General features: G+C 37.1%; 1 protein-coding gene across 1 annotated transcript in view; it reads right to left on the reverse strand.

Annotated features, from left to right (window-relative positions):
* CCDC171 (coiled-coil domain containing 171) overlaps positions 1–20,079 on the reverse strand; it is a 346,670-nt gene that overhangs the window by 274,072 nt on the left and 52,519 nt on the right. The window contains exon 8 of the mRNA XM_060101112.1: positions 4,880–5,026. Coding sequence (XP_059957095.1) covers positions 4,880–5,026 — 147 coding nt within the window. The remainder of the gene's footprint in view (positions 1–4,879; positions 5,027–20,079) is intronic.

Here is a 20,079-nt window from a genome sequence, read left to right on the forward strand (position 1 = left end):
CTGAAATTTTATAGTTAGTGGGAACTCTATAGCAGAAATAGCTTGGTGTCTTCACAAATACAAGGGAAAAAGAAAGCTATAGATGGAGAACCTATAGATTGAGAGACTTAAGAGACATATCAACCAATTATAATGTATAGACCTACTAGGGATTCTGATTCAAACAAACTGTAATCATACATACATTTTTATGCCATATATGTAGCAATATGAAATTTAAATAATATCTGGATATTTGATTATATTAAGTAATTACTGTTAATTTAAGTTTGATATTGATAATGTGGTTCTAAATAAAAGGCCCCTTATTTTTTAGAAATCACAATGAAATATTTATGGTTAAAATGATATGATGCCTGGGATTTGTTTCAATATAATATGGGAAGAAGGAAAGTGAATAGGGGTATGAATGATTCAAGATAACCCATAAATGAATAATTTTTGAAGCTGGTGATGGGTACCATTAGGTTATTATACTATGCTGTCTACCTTTTTTAATATTTAAAGTTTTCTATTTTAAAAAAGTGAAAAAAAAGAAAAGGGAACCCTCATGCACAATGGGTGAGAATGTAAACTGGTACAACCACTATGGAAAACAGTATGGAGCGTTCTCAAAAAATTAAAAATAGAAAAATAAAAAAATAGAACTACCATATGATCCAGCAATCCTGCTTTTTGGTATTTATCCAAAGAAAACAAAAACACTAGTTAGAAAAGATATATGCACCCCTATGTTCACTGCAGCATTATTTACAACAGCAAAGCTATGGTAGCAAACTAGGTGCCCACCAACAAATGAATGGATAAAGATGTGAGATATATATATATATATATATAATGCAATATTACTCATCGATAAAAAGAATGAAATCTTGATATTTGCAACATGGATGGACCTAGAGGGTATTAACCTAAGTGAAATAAGTCAGACAGAGAAAGACAAATACTATATGATTTCACTTACATGTGGAATCTAAAAATGCAAAACAAATGAACAAACATGACAAAACAAAAACAGTTATAGCTACAGAGAACAAACAGGTGATTGTCAGAGAGTAGGGCATGGGAGGGGAAGAAAGATACATGTGAAGGAGATTAAGAGGTACAAACTCTCAGCTGTAAAATAAATGAGTCACAGGTATGACATGTATAGGGTAGGGAATATAGCCAGTAACTAGGTAATATTTTTTGTGTGGTGACAAATCATAACCAGACTTATACAGTGATCATTTTGAAATGTGCAGAAATATCAAATCACTACGTTGTGTAATAGGAACTCACATAGTGTTGTAGGTCAATTATACTTCAAAAACAATCAACCTCATAGAAAAAGATATCAGATTTATGGTTACCAGAGGCAGGGGGGTGAGGGGAGGGGTAACTGGATGAAGGCAGTGAAAGGTACAAACTCCCAGTTATAAGATAAATAAGTACTAGGGATGTAATGTACAACATGTTATATATAATTAATACTGCTGTATGTTATATATGAAAGTTGCTAAGAGTTATTCCTAAGAGTTCTCATCATAAGAAAAAAATGTTTTTTTTCTGTTTCTTTAATTTTTTATCTATATGAGATGATAGATGTTCACCAAACTTATTTTCATAATCACTGCATGATGTATGTAAATCAATAATTATGCTCTATACCTTAAGCTTATACAGCGCTGTATGTTGATTATATCTCACTAACTGGAAGAAAAAAAGCCTTAAAAAAAATAGAGAAACAGGAAAGCTTTCAGAGAGGAAGAGTGAGAAAAGGGTCACCACAAGGGAACACAAACAAGAATAACATCAGGCCTCTCAACAGCGACAGAAGAGACTGGGAACGAGGGAGGCAAGGCCTTTAAATTCTGAAAGAAAGAATTCCATCCTAAAATTCTATATTCAGCCAAATTCTATCTACCTTAATACTTTATTGATTAAAAAAATCATGTTCAGATACGAAAGATCAAATAAAACTTAGCTCCCATACACCCTTTCTTTAGAAGCTACTAGTCTATGTACTCCAATGAAGTGAAGAAGGCAAGAGACCTAAGAAACTGAAGATCCAACAGAGGATAATGAAAAAGTCCCCGGGTGACAGCTATGCCATATGCCTAGGAAGCAATGAGGAGATAGAACAGGAGAGAGTCCCAGAAGAACATGATAATTTTCTGAGAACAGACTCTATAAAGCAGCCAAACAGAATTCCTTCAAGGTTTTAATAATTTACACACCCACCATCATGGTACAAGAATTTTTAACAGCACCCTCACCAGTGCTGGGTACTATCATTTTCGTTAATCTTATTATTTTGAGTGTTACTGTCTTTCTTACATTATGGTGAGGTGGAGCATTTTTCCTATGTTTGTTATCCATCTGAAATTATTCTTTCATATCTTCTTTGATTTACTTGGTAGATTTTTTCATAAAGACCTTCTCCTTTCTCTTATCTAACAGTAGGGGATTTAGAGAGACAGAAATATATTTACCCTTTGCTGTAAATATTTTTCTCATTTGGTTGTCCTTTTATTTGAAGTGGGGATTTTACTTACATATGACTTTAATCTTTCCTAGTCAAAGCTATAAATCCATTCCTAAATATTTTATTCCTTGGTTTTTATGATTAGTAGTAAGTCATAATGACTCAGAGAGCAGAAAAAATTAAACTACATTTTCTTCTTATTTTATCATTGTTTTTAATATTTCACTCTTTTTAATCCAACTGGAATTTATTTTACAATATAATGTAAGATAGGAATCTAATTTTATTTTGTCCCAAATAGTTAACCAATCATTTCAACACGATTCACTGAATAATTTTTCCTATCCTTACTGATTTAAAATGATATACTTTACAAGTCTACTACTGACCTTTCAAATCTGACATTGAAAGTCTGGTCTTAGAGGTATTGTACTTTTTGGCCACTCAACAATCTTTCCCCTTCTTTTTTATCAGCACCCTGATTTCTAGATAAGAATTTATTTGGCGGGCTTTAATTTTAGCATAATTAGAGGAATTTACTTGGGGCAAATTACTTCTTTCAATCAAATGTTCTCTTCCAGATTAGAATCCTGAATAAAGTTACAAAAAGAATAAAAACTATTGGTACCAATTCACCTCAGCTTCATCCATCATTTCTGCTACCAAGAACTCTGGAGATGCTCTGGGACTCATATGATTTCTAAGTTGATTCCCCAACATTCCTTGTGATTCTGTGGATATGATTCCCATATTCTTCCAATGAATTCCCTATTTATGTTAACCAAAGTCGGTTTCTGTTGCATACAACCAAAAGAACACAATTGATATATTACTGAAGTTTTATAATCTGTACTAACTTCTGGTATAGTAAGTGCCCACTCATTACTCTTACCAAAATGTTTTATAGATCCTCATGTGGATGAACTTTAGAATCTGTCTTCCCAAGATAATTCCACTCAATCTTTGATTGGAACTGCTTTAACCCATAATATAATCTAGCGAGGATTCATAACTTTACACTGTTAAGGGTTCCCAAAATGTCTCACCATTTTCTTTTAAGACTCTCAGTTAAATTTCATAATTTTTAATGTATTTGTTGTTAACTGTATTCCTGTTTTTGTCACTATGGTGACAAAAACTTTTTTAGTATCTTATTCTCTGATTATTACTGGTATATTAGAGTGTAAACATAATTGCTATATATTATTTTCTTCTCGACCTCCTTATTGAATGTTCTTACTAGTGTCAATAATTTCAAAGATGATTTTCTTGACCATTTAGGGTTATTAGCATATCATCTGAAAATAATCAGAATCATACCCTCTTCTTTCCAAAATTATAATCTTTTATCACTGTTCTTGCTTTTATATATTTCTTTGGCTAAAATTCTCAGCACAGTGTTAACTGACAGAAGTGAGTTTAATGAGAGTACCTCCACCATTTTATCATTAAATACTCTTTATAAATGTTTATTTACCTTATAAGAATTATAAATTATGTTTAAGACAAACTTCTTTATCTATTGAAATACTTAATTACCCACAAAGCAAAAGAAAAATTTTTTTTAAAAATTAACAAATAAATTAGCAATCTCTCAAGATTTAAAGTGGTTATCAGTATAATTTACTCACAAAAGTCATATTTTTTCATTTGTAAATTAATGCTCCTTTCCTATCTAAAGTCTAACATGGGGACTCCCCTCGTGGCACAGTGGTTAAGAATCTGCCTGCCAATGCAGGGGACACAGGTTCAAGCCCTGGTCCAGGAAGATCCCACTTGCTGCAGAGCAACTAAGCCCATGCACCACAGCTACTGAGCCTGCACTCTAGAGCTCGCAAGCCACAACTACTGAGCCCACGTGCCACAACTACTGAAGCTCACATTCCCAGAGCCTGTACTCCACAACAAGAGAAGTCACCACAATGAGAAGCCCGTGCAATGCAACGAAGAGTAGCCCCTACTCACCACAACTAGAGAAAGCCCGCATGCAGCAATGAAGACCCAACATAGCCAAAAATAAGTAATATAAATAAAAATAAATTTATAAAAAAATAAAAAATAAAAATAAAGTCTAACCTGAAAAGCACTCCACAAAACTATGCAGCTAGTACACAGCATTCAAACTACAAAATTAGAATTTAATATCTTTTCTTATGTTGCTTCCTCAAACTTGTAATATAAACAATTACCTTCAAACTTTCCAAATATTCCAGGACAATTAATTATTAAAAATGAGTAGTTTTTTTTTAATTAGGAGCAAAATATAATTTACTCAAATACAGAAGTTTTCAAGGAAGCCAATATTCAATATATATAAATGTCAAAAATTATATTTTATTACAGAGTAAAACTTTGTCCTTAAATTAGTAACTAGCCATCACATATGTACTATAAAAGAATGAGAAAATATACCTCAAACTCTTTTCTAAGACGTTCCTCTCGTTGAATGCTAAATTTGAATTCACTTGTCTGTTGATGTAAAAGGTCAGAGCTCTCCATGTGTTTGGCTTCTAATTTTTCTACTTTCTCGTGCATATTTTGTAAAGCATTATATTGCTCCTAGAAAATAGTTCATTTTTGCATCAATAAAGTTTATAAGCCAACAATGACTAAAATTTATTCTATAAAATACAGTGAGCAACTAAACCTGTACTTCAACCATAATAATAGGTTAATTTATATAAGCAAGAGAGGCCAAGATATTCTCTAGCGATGTTTCAGAATATACATGTGTTTAAAAAGTGCTACTGGAGTTTTACAACTTAAAAAATCTGAATAAGGGAAGGACCTTCAAGATGGCGGAGGAGTAAGACGTGAAGACCACCTTCCTCCCCACAAATACATCAAAAATACATCTAGGGCTTCCCTGGTGGTGCAGTGGTTGGAAATCCGCCTGCCAATGCAGGGGACATGGGTTCGAGCCTGGGTCCAGGAAGATCCCACATGCCGCGAAGCAACTATGCCCGTGCGCCACAACTACTGAGCCTGCGCTCTAGAGCTCACGTGCCACAACTAGTTAGCCTGCATGCCACAACTACTGAAACCCATGCGCCTAGAGCCCGTGCTCTGCAACAAGAGAAGCCACCACAATAAGAAACCCGCGCAAAGCAACGAGGAGCGGCCCCCGCTCACCACAACTAGAGAAAGCCCATGCGTATAATGAAGACCCAGTGCAGGCAAAAATAAATAAATAAAATAAATTAATTAAAAGAAAAAAAAACATCTACATGTGGAACAACTCCTACAGAACACCTACTGAATGCTGGCAGAAGACCTCAGACTTCCCAAAAGGCAAGAAAATCCCCACGTACCTGGGTAGGGCAAAAGAAAAAAGAAAATACAGAGACAAAAGAATAGGGACAAGACCTGCACCTCTGGGAGGGAGCTGAGAAGGAGGAAAAGTTTCCACACACTAGGAAGCCCCTTCACTGGCGGAGACGGGGGGGTGGGTGGGGGAGAAGCTTCGGAGTCACGGAGGAGAGCACAGCAACAGGGGTGCAGAGGGCAAAGCAGAGAGATTCCCGCACAGAGGATCTGTGCTGACCAGCACTCACCAGCCTGAGAGGCTTGTCTGCTCACCTGCCAGGGCGGGTGGGGGCTGGGAGCTGAGGCTCGGGCTTCGGTCGGATGGAGGGAGAGGACTGGGGTTGGCTGCATGAAGACAGCCTGAGGGTGATAGTGCACCACAGCTAGCCAGGAGGGAGTCTGGGAAAAAGTCTGGACCTGCCGAAGAGGCAAGAGACCCTTGTTTCGGGGTGCGCAAGGAGAGGGGATTCATCCCCATCTGCCCACAGGAGGCAGAGCACTGCCTAAACAAGCTCCAGAGACAGGCATGAGCCATGGCTATCAGCTCGGACCCCAGAGACGGGCATGAAACACTAACGCAGCCATGAAGAATGCTGTGTGCAAGCACAGGTCACTATCCACACACACACAACCCGCCCATGGAGCCTATGTAGACCGCCACTGCCAGGGTCCCGTGATCCAGGGACAACTTCCCCGGGAGAACACACAGCACACCTCAGGCTGTTGCAATGTCACGCTGGCTTCTGCCACCACAGGCTCGCCCCACATTCCAATTCTGACTACTGTCCCCTCCCTCCCCCCGGCTTGAGTGAGCCAGAGCCCCCTAATCAGCTGATGCTTAAACCCCCTCCAGTCTGGGTGGGAAAAAGATGACTGACAGTGACCTACATGCAGAGGTGGGGCCAAAACCAAAGCAGAACCCCAGGAGCTGTGCAGACAAAGAAGAGAAATGGAAGTTTCTCCATGCAGCCTCAGGAGCAGTGGATTAAATCTCCACAATCAACTTGATGTACCCTGAATCTGTGGAATACCTGAATAGAAGAATCATTCCAAAATTGAGGCAGCGGATTTTGAGAGCAACTGTACACTTGGGGTTCGCTGTCTGCAACTGATTTGTTACTGATTTTCATGTTTATCTTAGTTTAGTTTTTAGCACTTGTTATCATGGGTGAATTTGTTTATTGGTTTGGTTGCTATCTTCTTTTTTTATTATTTTTCTTTTTATGTTAATAAATTCTTTTCTTTCTTTTTTTCTCCCTTTTCTTCTGAGCCGTGTGGCTGACAGGGTCGTGGTGCTCCAGCCTGGTGTCAGGCCTGAGCCTCTGAGGTGGGAGAGCTGAGTTCAGGATACTGGACCACCACAGACCTCCTAGCCCCACGTAATATAAATTGATCACAGCTCTCCCAGAGATCTCAGTCTCAACACTAAGACACAGCTCCACCCAACAGCAAGCAAGCTCCAGTGCTGGATGCCCTATGCCAAACAACTAGCAAGACAGGAACACAACCCCACCCATTACCAGAAAGGCTGCCTAAAACCATAATAAGGGCACAGACACCCCAAAACACACCACCAGATGCGGCCCTGCCCACCAGAAAAAAAAGATCCAGCCCCACCCACCAGAACACAGGCACCAGTCCCCTCCACCAGTAAGCCTACACAAGCAACTCAACCAACCTCATCCACTGGGGGCAGACACCAAAAACAAGGGAACTACAAACCTGCAGCCTGCGAAAAGGAGACTCCAAACACAGCAAGTAAACAAAATGAGAAAACAGAGAAATATGCAACAGATGAAGGAACAAGGTAAAAACCCACCAGACCAAACAAATGAAGAGGAAATAGGCAGTCTACCTGAAAGAGAATTCAGAGTAATGATAGTAAAGATGATTCAAAATCTTGGAAATAGATTGGAGAAAATAGAAGAAACATTTAACAAGGACCTAGAAGAACTAAAGAGCAAACAAACAAAGATGAATAACACAATAAATGAAATTAAAAATTCTCTAGAAGGAAGAAGTAGCAGAAGTAACTGAGGCAGAAGAATGGATAAGTGACCTGGAAGATAAAATGGTGGAAATAACTACCACAGAGCAGAATAAAGGAAAAAAATGAAAAGAATTGAGGACAGACTCAGAGAGCTCTGGGACAACATTAAACGTACCAACATTCAAATTATAGGGATCCCAGAGGAAGAAGAGAAAAAGAAAGGGACTGAGAAAATATTTGAAGAGATTATAGTTGAAAAGTTCCCTAATATAGGAAGGAAATAGTTAACCAAGTCCAGGAAGCACAGAGAGTCCCATACAAGATAAATCCAACGAGAAACACGTCAAGACACATATTAATCAAACTATCAAAAATTAAATACATAGAAAAAATATTAAAAGCAGCAAGGGAAAAGCAACAAGTAACATACAATGGTGTCCCCAAAAGGTTAACAGCTGATCTTTCAGCAGAAACTCTGCAAGCCAGAAGGGAGTGGCAGGACAAATTTAAAGTGATGAAAAGGAAAAACCTACAACAAAGATTACTCTACCCAGCAAGGATCTCATTCAGATTCAACCGAGAAATTAAAACCTTTACCGACAAGCAAAAGTTAAGAGAATTCAGCACCACCAAACCAGCTTCTCAACAAATGGAAAAGGAACTTCTCTAGGCAGGAAACACAAGAGAAGGAAAAGACCTACAAAAACAAACGCAAAACAATGAAGAAAATGGTAATAGGAACACATATATCAATAATTACCTTAAATGTAAATGGATTAACTGCTCCCACCAAAAGACACAGACTGGCTGAATGGATACAAAAACAAGACCTGTATATATGCTGTCTACAAGAGACCCACTTCAGACCTAGGGACACATACAGACTGAAAGTGAGGGGATGGAAAAAGATATTCCATGCAAATGGAAATCAAAAGAAAGCTGAAGTAGCAGTCCTCATATCAGACAAAATAGACTTTAAAATAAAGACTATTACAAGAGACAAAAAAGGACGCTACATAATGATCAAGGAATCAATCCGAGAAAAAGATATAACAATTGTAAATATTTATGCACCCAACATAGGAGCACCTCAATACATAAGACAAATGCTAACAGCCTTAAAAGGGAAAATTGACAGTAACACGAGAATAGTAGGGGACTTTAACACCCCACTTTCACCAATGGACAGATCATCTGAAATGAAAATAAATAAGGAAACACAAGCTTTAAATGACACATTACACAAGATGGACTTAACTGATATTTATAGAACATTCCATCCAAAACAACAGAATACACTTTCTTCTCAAGTGCTCATGGAACATCCTCCAGGATAGACCATAACCTGGGTGACAAATCAAGCCTTGGTAAATTTGAGAAAACTGAAATCGTACCAAGTATCTTTTCTGACCACAAAGCTATGAGACTAAATATCAATTAGGGGAGAAAAAACTATAAAAAATACAAACACATGGAGGCTAAAAAATATGCTCCTAAAAAACCAAGAGATCTCTGAAGAAATCAAAGAGGAAATCAAAAAATACCTAGACACAAATGACAATGAAAACATGATGACCGAAAGCTTATGGGATGCAGCAAAAGTAGTTTTAAGAGGGAAGTTTATAGCAATACAATCCTACCTCAAGCAACAAGAAAAACCTCAAATAAACAACCTAACCTTACACCTAAAGATATTAGAGAAAGAAGAACAAAAAACCCCAAAGTTAGGAGAAGGAAAGAAATCATAAAGATCAGAAATAAATGAAAAAGAAATGAAGAAACAAATAGCAAAGATCAATAAAGCTAAAAGCTGGTTCGTTGAGAAGATAAACAAAACTGATAAACCATTAGCCAGACTCATCAAGAAAATAAGGGAGAACACTCAAATGAACAGAATTAGAAATGAAGACAGAGAAGTCACAACTGACAATGCAGAAATACAAAGGATCATGAGAGATTACTGCAAGCAACTCTATGCCAATAAAATGGACAACCTGGAAAAAATGCACAAATTCTTAGAAAGGCACAACCTTCCGAGATTGAACCAGGAAGAAATAGAAAATATAAACAGACCGATCACAAGCACTGAAATTGAAACTGTGATTAAAAATCTTCCAACAAACAAAAGTCCAGGACAAGATGGCTTCACAGGTGAATTCTATCAAACATTTAGAGAAGAGCTAACACCTACCCTTCTCAAACTCTTCCAAAATAGAGCAGAGGGAGGAGCACTCCCAAACTCATCTACGAAGCCACCATCACCCTGATACCAAAACCAGACAAAGATATCACAAAGAGAAAACTACAGGCCAGTAACACTGATGAACATAAATGCAAAAATCCTGAGCAAAATACCAGGAAACAGAATCCAACAGCACATTAAAAGGATCATACACCATGATCAAGTGGGGTTTATCCCAGGAATGCAAGGATTCTTCAATATATGCAAATCATTCAATGTGATACACCATATTAACAAACTGAAGGAGAAAAACCATAGGATAATCTCAATAGATGCAGAAAAAGCTTTTGACAAAATTCAACACCTATGGGCCTCCCTGGTGGCGCAGTGGTTGAGAGTCCGCCTGCCGATGCAGGGGATACAGGTTCGTGCCCCGGTCTGGGAGGATCCCATATGCCGCGGAGCGGCTGGGCCCGTGAGCCATGGCCGCTGAGCCTGCGCGTCCGGAGCCTGTGCTCCGCAACGGGAGAGGCCACAACAGTGAGAGGCCCGCGTACAGCAAAAAAAAAAAAAAAAAAAAATTCAACACCTATTTATGATAAAAACTCTCCAGAAAGTAGGCACAGAGGGAACTTACCTCAACATAACAAAGGCCATATATAACAAACCCACAGCCAACATCGTTCTCAATGGTGAAAAACTGAAAGCATTTCCTCTAAGATCAGGAATAAGATAAGGTTGCCCACTCTCACCACTATTATTCAACATAGTTTTGGAAGTTTTAGTTACAGTAATCAGAGAAGAAAAAGAAATAACAGGAAGCTAAATCGGAAAAGAAGAAGTAAATCTGTAACTGTTTGCAGATGGCGTGATACTATACATAGAGAATCCTAAAGATGCTACCAGAAAATTACTAGAGCTAACCAGCAAATGCGGTAGAGTAGCAGGATACAGAATTAATGCACAGAAATCTCTGGCATTCCTATAAACTAATGATGAAAAATCGGAAAGAGAAATTAAGGAAACACTCCCATTTACCACTGCAACAAAAAGAACAAAATACATAGGAATAAACCTACCTAAGGAGACAAAACACCTATATGCAGAAAACTATAAGACACTGATGAAAGAAATTAAAGATGATACAAACAGATGGAGAGATATACCATGTTCCTGGATTGGAAGAATCAACATTGTGAAAATGACTCTAGTACCCAAAGCAATCTACAGATTCAGTGCAATCCGTACCAAATTACCAATGGCATTTTTCACAGAACTAGAACAAAAAATTTCACAATTTGTATGGAAACACAAAAGACCCTGAATAGCCAAAGCAATCCTGAGAAGGAAGAACAGAACTGGAGGAATCAGGCTCCCTAGCTTCAGGCTATACTACAAAGCTACAGTAATCAAGACAGTGTGGTACTGGCACAAAAACAGAAATATAAACCAATGGAACAGGATAGAATGCCCAGAGATAAACCCATGCACATATGGTCACCCTAATTTTGATAAAGGAGGCAAAAGTATATAATGGAGAAAAGACAGCCTCTTCAATAAGTGGTGCTGGGAAAACTGGACAGCTACATGTGAAAGAATTAAATTAGAACACTCCCTAATACTATACACAAAAATAAACTCAAAATGGATTAAAGACCTAAATGTAAGGCCAGACACTATAAAACTCTTAGAGGAAAACACAGGCAGAACACTCTATGACATAAATCACAGCAAGATCCTTTTTGACCCACCTCCTAGAGAAATGGAAATAAATACAAAAAGAAACAAATGGGACATAATGAAACTTAAAAGCTTTTGCATAGCAAAGGAAACCATAAACAAGACCAAAAGACAACCCTCAGAATGGGAGAAAATATTTGCAAATGAAGCAGCTGACAAAGGATTAATCTCCAAAATTTACAAGCAGCTCATGCAGCTCAATAACAAAAAAACAAACAATCCAATCCAAAAATGGGCAGAAGACCTATATAGACATTTCTCCACAGAAGATATACAGACTGCCAACAAACACATGAAAGAATGCTCAACATCATTAATCATTAGAGAAATGCAAATCAAAACTACAATGAGATATCATTTCACACCAGTCAGAATGGCCATCATCAAAGATCTACAAACAATAAATGCTGGAGAGGGTGTGGAGAAAAGGGAACACTCTTGCACTGCTGGTGGGAATGTGAATTGGTACAGCCACTTTGGAGAACAGTATGGAGGTTCCTTAAAAAACTACAAATAGAACTACCATATGACCCAGCAATCCCACTATTGGGCATATACCCTGAGAAAACAATAATTCAAGAAGAGTCATGTAACAAAATGTTCATTGCAGCTCTACTTACAATAGCCAGGAGATGGAAGCAACCTAAGTGTCCATCATCAGATGAATGGATAAGGAAGATGTGGCATATATATACAATGGAATATTACTCAGCCATAAAAAGAAATGAAATTGAGGGTTTTTAGTGAGGTGGATGGACTCTGTCATACAGAGTGAAGTAAGTCAGAAAGAGAAAGACAAATACCGTATGCTAACACATATATATGGAATTTAAGGGGAAAAAATGTCATGAAGAACCTAGGGGTAAGACAGGAACAAAGACACAGACGTACCAGAGAATGGACTTGAGGATATGGGGAGGGGGAAGGGTAAGGTGTGACAAAGTGAGAGAGTGGCATGGACATATATACACTACCAAATGTAAAATAGATAGCTAGTGGGCAGCAGCCGCATAGCATAGGGAGATCAGCTCGGTGCTTTGTGACCACCTAGAGGGGTGGGATAGGGAGGGTGGGAGGGAGGGAGACGCAAGAGGGAAGAGATATGGGAACTTATGTATATGTATAACTGATTCACTTTGGTATAAAGCAGAAACTAACACACCACTGTAAAGCAATTATACTCCAATAAAGATGTTAAAAAAATGATGAAAAAACCCTCAGAATGGGAGAAAATATTTGCAAACGAAGCAACTGACAAAGGATTAATCTCCAAAATATACAAGCAGCTCATGCAGGTCAATATCATAAAAAAAAAAAGAACAACCCAATCAAAAAATGGGCAGAAGACCTAAATAGACATTTCTCCAAACAAGATATACAGGTTGCCAACAAACACATGAAAGGATGCTCAACATCATTAATCATTAGAGAAATGCAAATCAAAACTACAATGAGGTATCACCTCACACCGGTCAGAAGAGCCATCATCAAAAAATCTACAAACAATAAATGCTGGAGAGGGTGTGAAGATAAAGGAACCCTCTTGCACTGTTGGCGGGAATGTAAATTGATACAGCCACTAAGGAGAACAGTATGGAGGTTTCTTTAAAAACTACAAATAGAACTACCATATGACCGAGCAATCCGACTATTGGGCATATACCCTGAGAAAACCATAATTCAAAAAGAGTCATGCACCCCAGTGTTCACTGTAGCTCTATTTACAGTAGCCAGGACATGGAAGTAACCTAAGTGTCCGTCGACAGATGAATGGATAAAGAAGATGTGGCACATATATACAATGGAATATTACTCAGCCATAAAAAGAAATGAAATTGAGTTATTTGTAGTGAGGTGGATGGACCCAGAGTCCATCAAACAGAGTGAAGTATGCCAGAAAGAGAAAAACAAATACTGTATGCTGACACATATATATGGAATCTAAGAAAAAAAAACGGTTCTGATAAACCTAGGGGCAGGACAGAAATAAAGATGCAGATGTACAGAATGGACTTGAGGACACGGGGAGGGGCATGGGTAAGCTGGGACGAAGTGAGAGAGTGGCATGGACATATATATACTACCAAATGTAAAATAGCTAGTGGGAAGCAGCTGCATAGCACAGGGAGATCAGCTAAGTGCTTGGTGACCCCCTAGAAGGGTGGGATAGGGAGGGTGGGAGGGAGATGCTAGAGGGCGGGGATATGGGGATATATGTATACATATAGCTGATTCCCTTTGTTATACAGCAGAAACTAACACAACATTGTAAGGCAATTATACTCCAGTAAAGATGTTAAAGAAATCTGATTAATACATATTACAACTGAAAATGTAGATAGCTTACTATAATTTTACTCTAGTTCAATTGACCTCTGAGGGTATTTACATAATGTTATAGTTCAACTGACATATATTAGGTTTTCCCTTCTCATTAAAATTTGATTAAAATTTTAGTAATACAAATGTGTATTGCTCCTTTGTGTGATAAGGAATGATTAGCTTGAATGCCTAATAATGACCCTTGAGAGATTTTTATGTGAGCTCATGGTACTTTAACTATGCTTAGAGCTTTTTAGGTTGAAGCCACTAGATGGCTGTATTTCATTTTCTCTTCAGTGTTCAAGTTTTTAAATCTTTGCTGTACTACTGAAAGAAAAATAACATCAGGTAGTTCTACTTAAATCTCTCGATATTCTTTTCCAACTAAACTCAGAAATCAGAGTTGAATTTTATGGAAGTTCAAATATAAACTTAATACACATATCAAAGATATTTTCCACAGTAACTAATCTAGATTCATCTTTCCTACTTAAGGTCTTTGACAAAGCCCTTTTTCCCACCTTCCCCTCACCAGCATAATCTTACTCAGCAACATACAAACATATACTTGTACATGCATCCAAGTATTCCTAGCCACTCAAAAGGTGTCATCAGAATCTGAGTCAGAATGTTGCAAGCACCAAATATAATTCTCTATAAAAGATTCTAGTCTGGAAAGTAACCGGCAGTATAGTCCACAGTCAAAGGATGAAGAACAAAATTTACTTTAATTCCTTCTCCCACATCCCCTCATTTATAATTACTACTCTATAGCCAAGTACACATGAACTCTTAAGAATTATTTTCTGCAGGTAATGGAAACTCCTTAATAGAAGTTCATCAACTTACATGTTTTCAATCTTTACACTATCATAGAAAAGAACAAAGCTACGTAGCATAGCACGAGTGTGCCAACATTGCCTACAACCAACAGACAGCACTCACCGTTTTTATCATAACACTCTGGATTCAGAAGCAAATGGTATGATGAACAGCCTTATGTAAGCTGATTACATCATAAGAGTACCTTCATATATGAAAGCACGTTTAAGACCATTAAGCACTACACAAGTATAAGATACCACTATTATTCTATATGATAGGACCTCCTCCTTCAAGCAATCAATAGTATTAATTCAAATCTACTGTTAAAATACATGCCTTCTTGATTTACAAATACATAATCTCCAACTTTCAACCACTCACTTAGACTACTGTGTACACATTAAAATGAATAAATAGCAATTTACAAGGCCAATCACAAAGTAACACAAATAATTTGAAATAAAAACAAAGTCTATAACCAAAAATACTTATCTCCTAGTTGATGGCAATTATTTCAAACAATATTTATTAAATCAAGTAAAAGAAATTAAAGAATTCAGGAAGTCTCACAAGATTTATTTATAAGAAAAGATGACTTGTGATTCCCATTCTATTGATAAATAGTATAGAAAGAAAACAATCATTCCAAATACTACACTAATGTATGCCCATCGTTCCATGTGAGTTTGAATTTAATCCTATAAAGAAGAACTGGAAAATGAATGGCCGATCAGTTAGGGCTTTTACTTTGTGATACTTGACTTATATTAAATATTACTTAACAAACAGCTTTCAAATAAAGGTCTTTCAAGATGTAGATGAAATTCTGACCTAAAAATCACAGTTTTAATGCAGAGGTCAAGTAGTCACTAATATTATGTGATAATTACTATATATTATTAGATATGGATATAAACACACCTACATAGTTTTTACTAAAAAAACTGTTTTCCTCAGTGTAGTGTAGTTTTTAGGAATTCTATTCACATACCCAAGAAACTTATATTACATAACAAAGTTAACAGATTACATTAATTAAAATTACCTTGATTGGTTTTCTAATGTTAGACTTACTTGGCATTTCTTGTATAAAGGCTTTTTAGATTATATCTTTTTCCATTTTGCTATATTCAGTTGGCTAAAAATCTGTATAATATTTTTGCACGTATATTCATGAGTGAGATTGGCTATAATTATCTTTCCTTGTATCCTTATCAGTTTAGTATCAAGATTATTAGTTTGGTATGTTATCAAGTTTTCTTTTCATTCTCTGGCAGAGTTTATGTAAGACTGAAATTATTTGCTCCTTGAATGTTTCTTTCTGTTCATTGGTGAAGCAGCATAAGCCTGGAATTTTGACAATGATTCAATCAAGTTTTCTACTTCCTACATCTTCTTAAGTTATTTGGGGAAGGTAGAAGGATTTTATCTATCTCTTTCAAATATCCACCAGATAACCCTACAGCGAAGATCATGGTTGAAAGAGCTAATCCAACACTCAAAAACTTCTAATAAGTTTTTCAGTCCCTCACTCTTAAACATAAGAAAACACCGTACTTGAAAAAATTCCCCAACATGAAAGATGGAATCTAAATCAAATGGGGAGGGCAAAAACATTCCCTGAGAGGAGTATATACAAAGAGAAGAAAACTTCAGAATATCTTCAAAGAACATAAGTAAGTTCCAGAAAGGCAGAGTAAGGACCACCAATAATTCTTTCCTCCATTAAAGTAACAAGAACACTGGCAAAAAATGTCAAAATCAAATTTTTCATAACTGAAAACTAACCAAAGGCTTGCAATAATCTAAGAAGCATTTATTCAAGAAAATCAGCCGAATCTCAGTAAGAATAGCAAGCTTTGTAGCATTTAAACTCACCCTAATTCCACACTCCCTTCCCCCAACTCCTGGTGGCCTTGAAAATCAACAACCTCAATACAACAGCCAAGACATGGAAATAACCTTAATGTCCATCAATGGATAAATAAATAAAATATGGTATGAAAGTATACAGATGTGTATGTATATATATTATATACACAGTTGACCCCTGAACAACATGGGTATGTGTTTGAACTGCATGGGTCCATTTATATGTAGATTTTTTTTTCAATAAATACATTCGATAATTTTTTGGAGATTTGTGACAAGTTGAAAAAACTCACAGACAAACTGCATAGCCTAGAAGTATCAAAAAAATAAGAAAAAGGTATGTCAAGAATGCATAAAATATGTAGACTCTAATCTATTTTATCATTTACTACCATAAAAAATATATAAATCTATTATAAAACATTAAAATTTATCAAAACTTATGCACACAAACACAGACTACATGGCCTCGTTCACAGCCGAAAGAAATGTAAACAAACATAAAGATGCAGTATTAAATCATAACTGCATAAAATTAACTGTAGTCCATAGTGTACTACTGTAATAATTTTGTAGCCACCTCCTATGGCATTGCTCAAGTGTTGCAAGTATATGCTTAAAATGCACATGCTACTCATCTCCACATGAGCAGTTCATCTCTCCAGTAAACTTCATATCGCAACAAAAAGTAATCTCTCTCTCTCTCTCTCTCTCTCTCTCTCTCTCTCTCTCTCTCTCTCTCGGTTCTCACTTTTTCATTGTGTTTAGTGCATTGTGCTTAGTAGACCTTGAATAACAACATGGGACCCCTATGAAGTATCACTAGTGATGCTGGAAGTGGTCCCAAGAAGCAAAGAAAAATCATGACATTACAAGAAAAAGCCGAATTGCTTGATAGGCCCCATAGATTCAGGTCTGCAGCTGTGACTGCCTGCCATTTCAAGAAAAATGAATCCAGTGTTAAGGACCATTATAAAAAACAAGAAAAGGAAATTAGTGAGGCCATGGCTGCAGCTACAACAGCAGGTGAGAAAACTTTGCACTTTTTGCAATATACCTTTTTTATCTTATATTGAAAAGGCAGCTTTTATGTGGGTGCAGCATTGCTCTGAGAAAGGCGTACCTATAGACTCTAATATGATTCAAGAAAAAGCGAAATCACTATATGACAACTTAAAGCAAAAGGATGGTGAAGGATCTAAAGCTGGAGAATTTAATGCCAGCAAAGAATAGTTTGATAATTTTAAGAAGAGGTTTGGCTTTAAAAATGCCAAGATAACAGAAGAGGCGACTTCTGAAAACCAAGAGGCAGCAGACAAGTTCCCAGATGCCTTTAAGAAAATCACTGAGGGCTAAAATATGGCACAAATGAAGCTATCTACAAAACAGAAACAGACTCACTGACATAGAGAACAGACTTGTAGTTACCAAGAGGAAGCGGGGGAGGGAGAGGAATGGATTGGAGTTTGGGGTTAGTAGATGCAAACTATTACATTTAGAATGGATAAACAAGGTCCTGCTGCAGAGCACAGGGAACTATATCCAATCTCCTGGGATAAACTATAATGGAAAAGAATATTTTTAAATGTATATTGTATATAATTGAGTCACTGCTGTACAGCAGAAAATAGCACAACATTGTAAATCAACTATAATTCAATTTAAAAAAAGGAAATCATTGAGGAGAAATGATATCTGCCTGAACGGGTTTTTAATGCAGAAAAAAATGCCCTATTCTGGAAAAAAATGCCCAAAGGACATTTATTCATAAGGAAGAGAAGCAAGCACCAGGGTTTAAGGTAGGAAGGGATAGGCTAACTCTATTGTTTTGTGCAAATGCAGTTGGATTTATGATCAGTACTGCCCTTATCTACAAAGCTGCTAACCCCTGAGCTGCCAGTCCTTTGGTTGTACAACAAGAAGGCCTAAACAACAAGAATACATTTTCTGCATTGGTTCCATCGATGCTATGTCCCTGAAGTCAGGAAATACCTTGCCAGTAAGGGACTGCCTTTTAAAGTTCTTTTGTTATTGGACATGCCCCTGGCCACCCAGAACCCCATAAGTTTAACACCAAAGACACTAAAATAGTCCACTTGCCCCAAATACAACATCTCTAATTCAGTCTCTCGATCAGGGGGTCATAAGAACCTAACACTCATTATACATGGTACTCTACAGAAAGGATGGTCAATGCTATGGAAGAGAACCCTGACTGAGAGAACATCATAAAAGTCTGGAAGGATTACAGCATTGAAAAAATGCCATTGTTGTTATAGAAAAAGCTGTGAAAGCCATCAATCCGGAAACAATAAATCCCTGCTAGAGAAAACTGTGGCCAGATGTTGTCCATGACTTCACAGAATTTACGACAGAGCCAATCAAGGAAATTGTGAAAGAGATCATAGATATGGCAAAAAAAAAAAAAGGGGGGGGGGTGAAGGGTTTCAAGATATGAATCTTGGAGAAGTTCAAGAGCTGAGACAGCACACCAGAAGAATTAACAGAAGATTTCCTGATGGAGATGAGTGTTTCTAAACCAGTGTCAGATGATAAGGAAGAAGACATAGAAGAAGCAGTGCCAGAAAACAAATTGACATTAGACAATCTGGTAGAAGGGTGCTGATTTGAAGACTGCTTTTGACTTCTTTTACAACATGGACCCTTCTATGACATGGGCACTGAAACTAAAGCAAACAATGAAAGAAGGATTGGTATCATATAAAAACATTTTTAGAGAAATGAAAAAGCAAAAACGGCAGGCAGAAAGGACAATGTATTTCCATAAAGTTACACCCATGTGCCTGCCTCTCTTGCCTCCCCTTCCATCTCCTGCGTCTCTTCCACCACCGCCACCCCTGAGACAGCGAGACCAAGCCCTCCTCCTGCTCTTCCTCAGCCGACTCAACATGAAGATGACAAGGATGAAGACCTTTACATGACCCACTTCCACTTAATGAATAGCAAATAATCATCATGCCATACAGTTAATAAACTTATCTGTTGTGTATGTGTGTGTTTTCGTGTGAAAACTGAATAACTGTACAGCAAGAACTATATGAGATGCTTTTGTCAGCATCATCACCTAAGTATTCATCGCGTTGAACATCATGTGCAAGATCTGTACTGAAGTAGATAGTCTATCCTGACATAGGCATAGGTGAGTGATATTTAATATAAAATTAATAATGTGTTAGTTTTCTGTTTTATAACTTTGCCTTCGAAGATTCACATTGCCATATCGTACATCTCTCTCTAATAATTGGAGAAACTGAGTATTAGCCCATGATCACAGGTAAGTGGTTTTTTAAATTTAACGATGTTTCCAATACTGTATTATGGAAAGACTGTAATACTGTATGCCATAAAAATTTT

The sequence above is a fragment of the Mesoplodon densirostris genome, chromosome 6, assembly GCF_025265405.1.
Source record: "Mesoplodon densirostris isolate mMesDen1 chromosome 6, mMesDen1 primary haplotype, whole genome shotgun sequence".
Taxonomy (NCBI): Eukaryota; Metazoa; Chordata; class Mammalia; order Artiodactyla; family Ziphiidae; genus Mesoplodon; species Mesoplodon densirostris.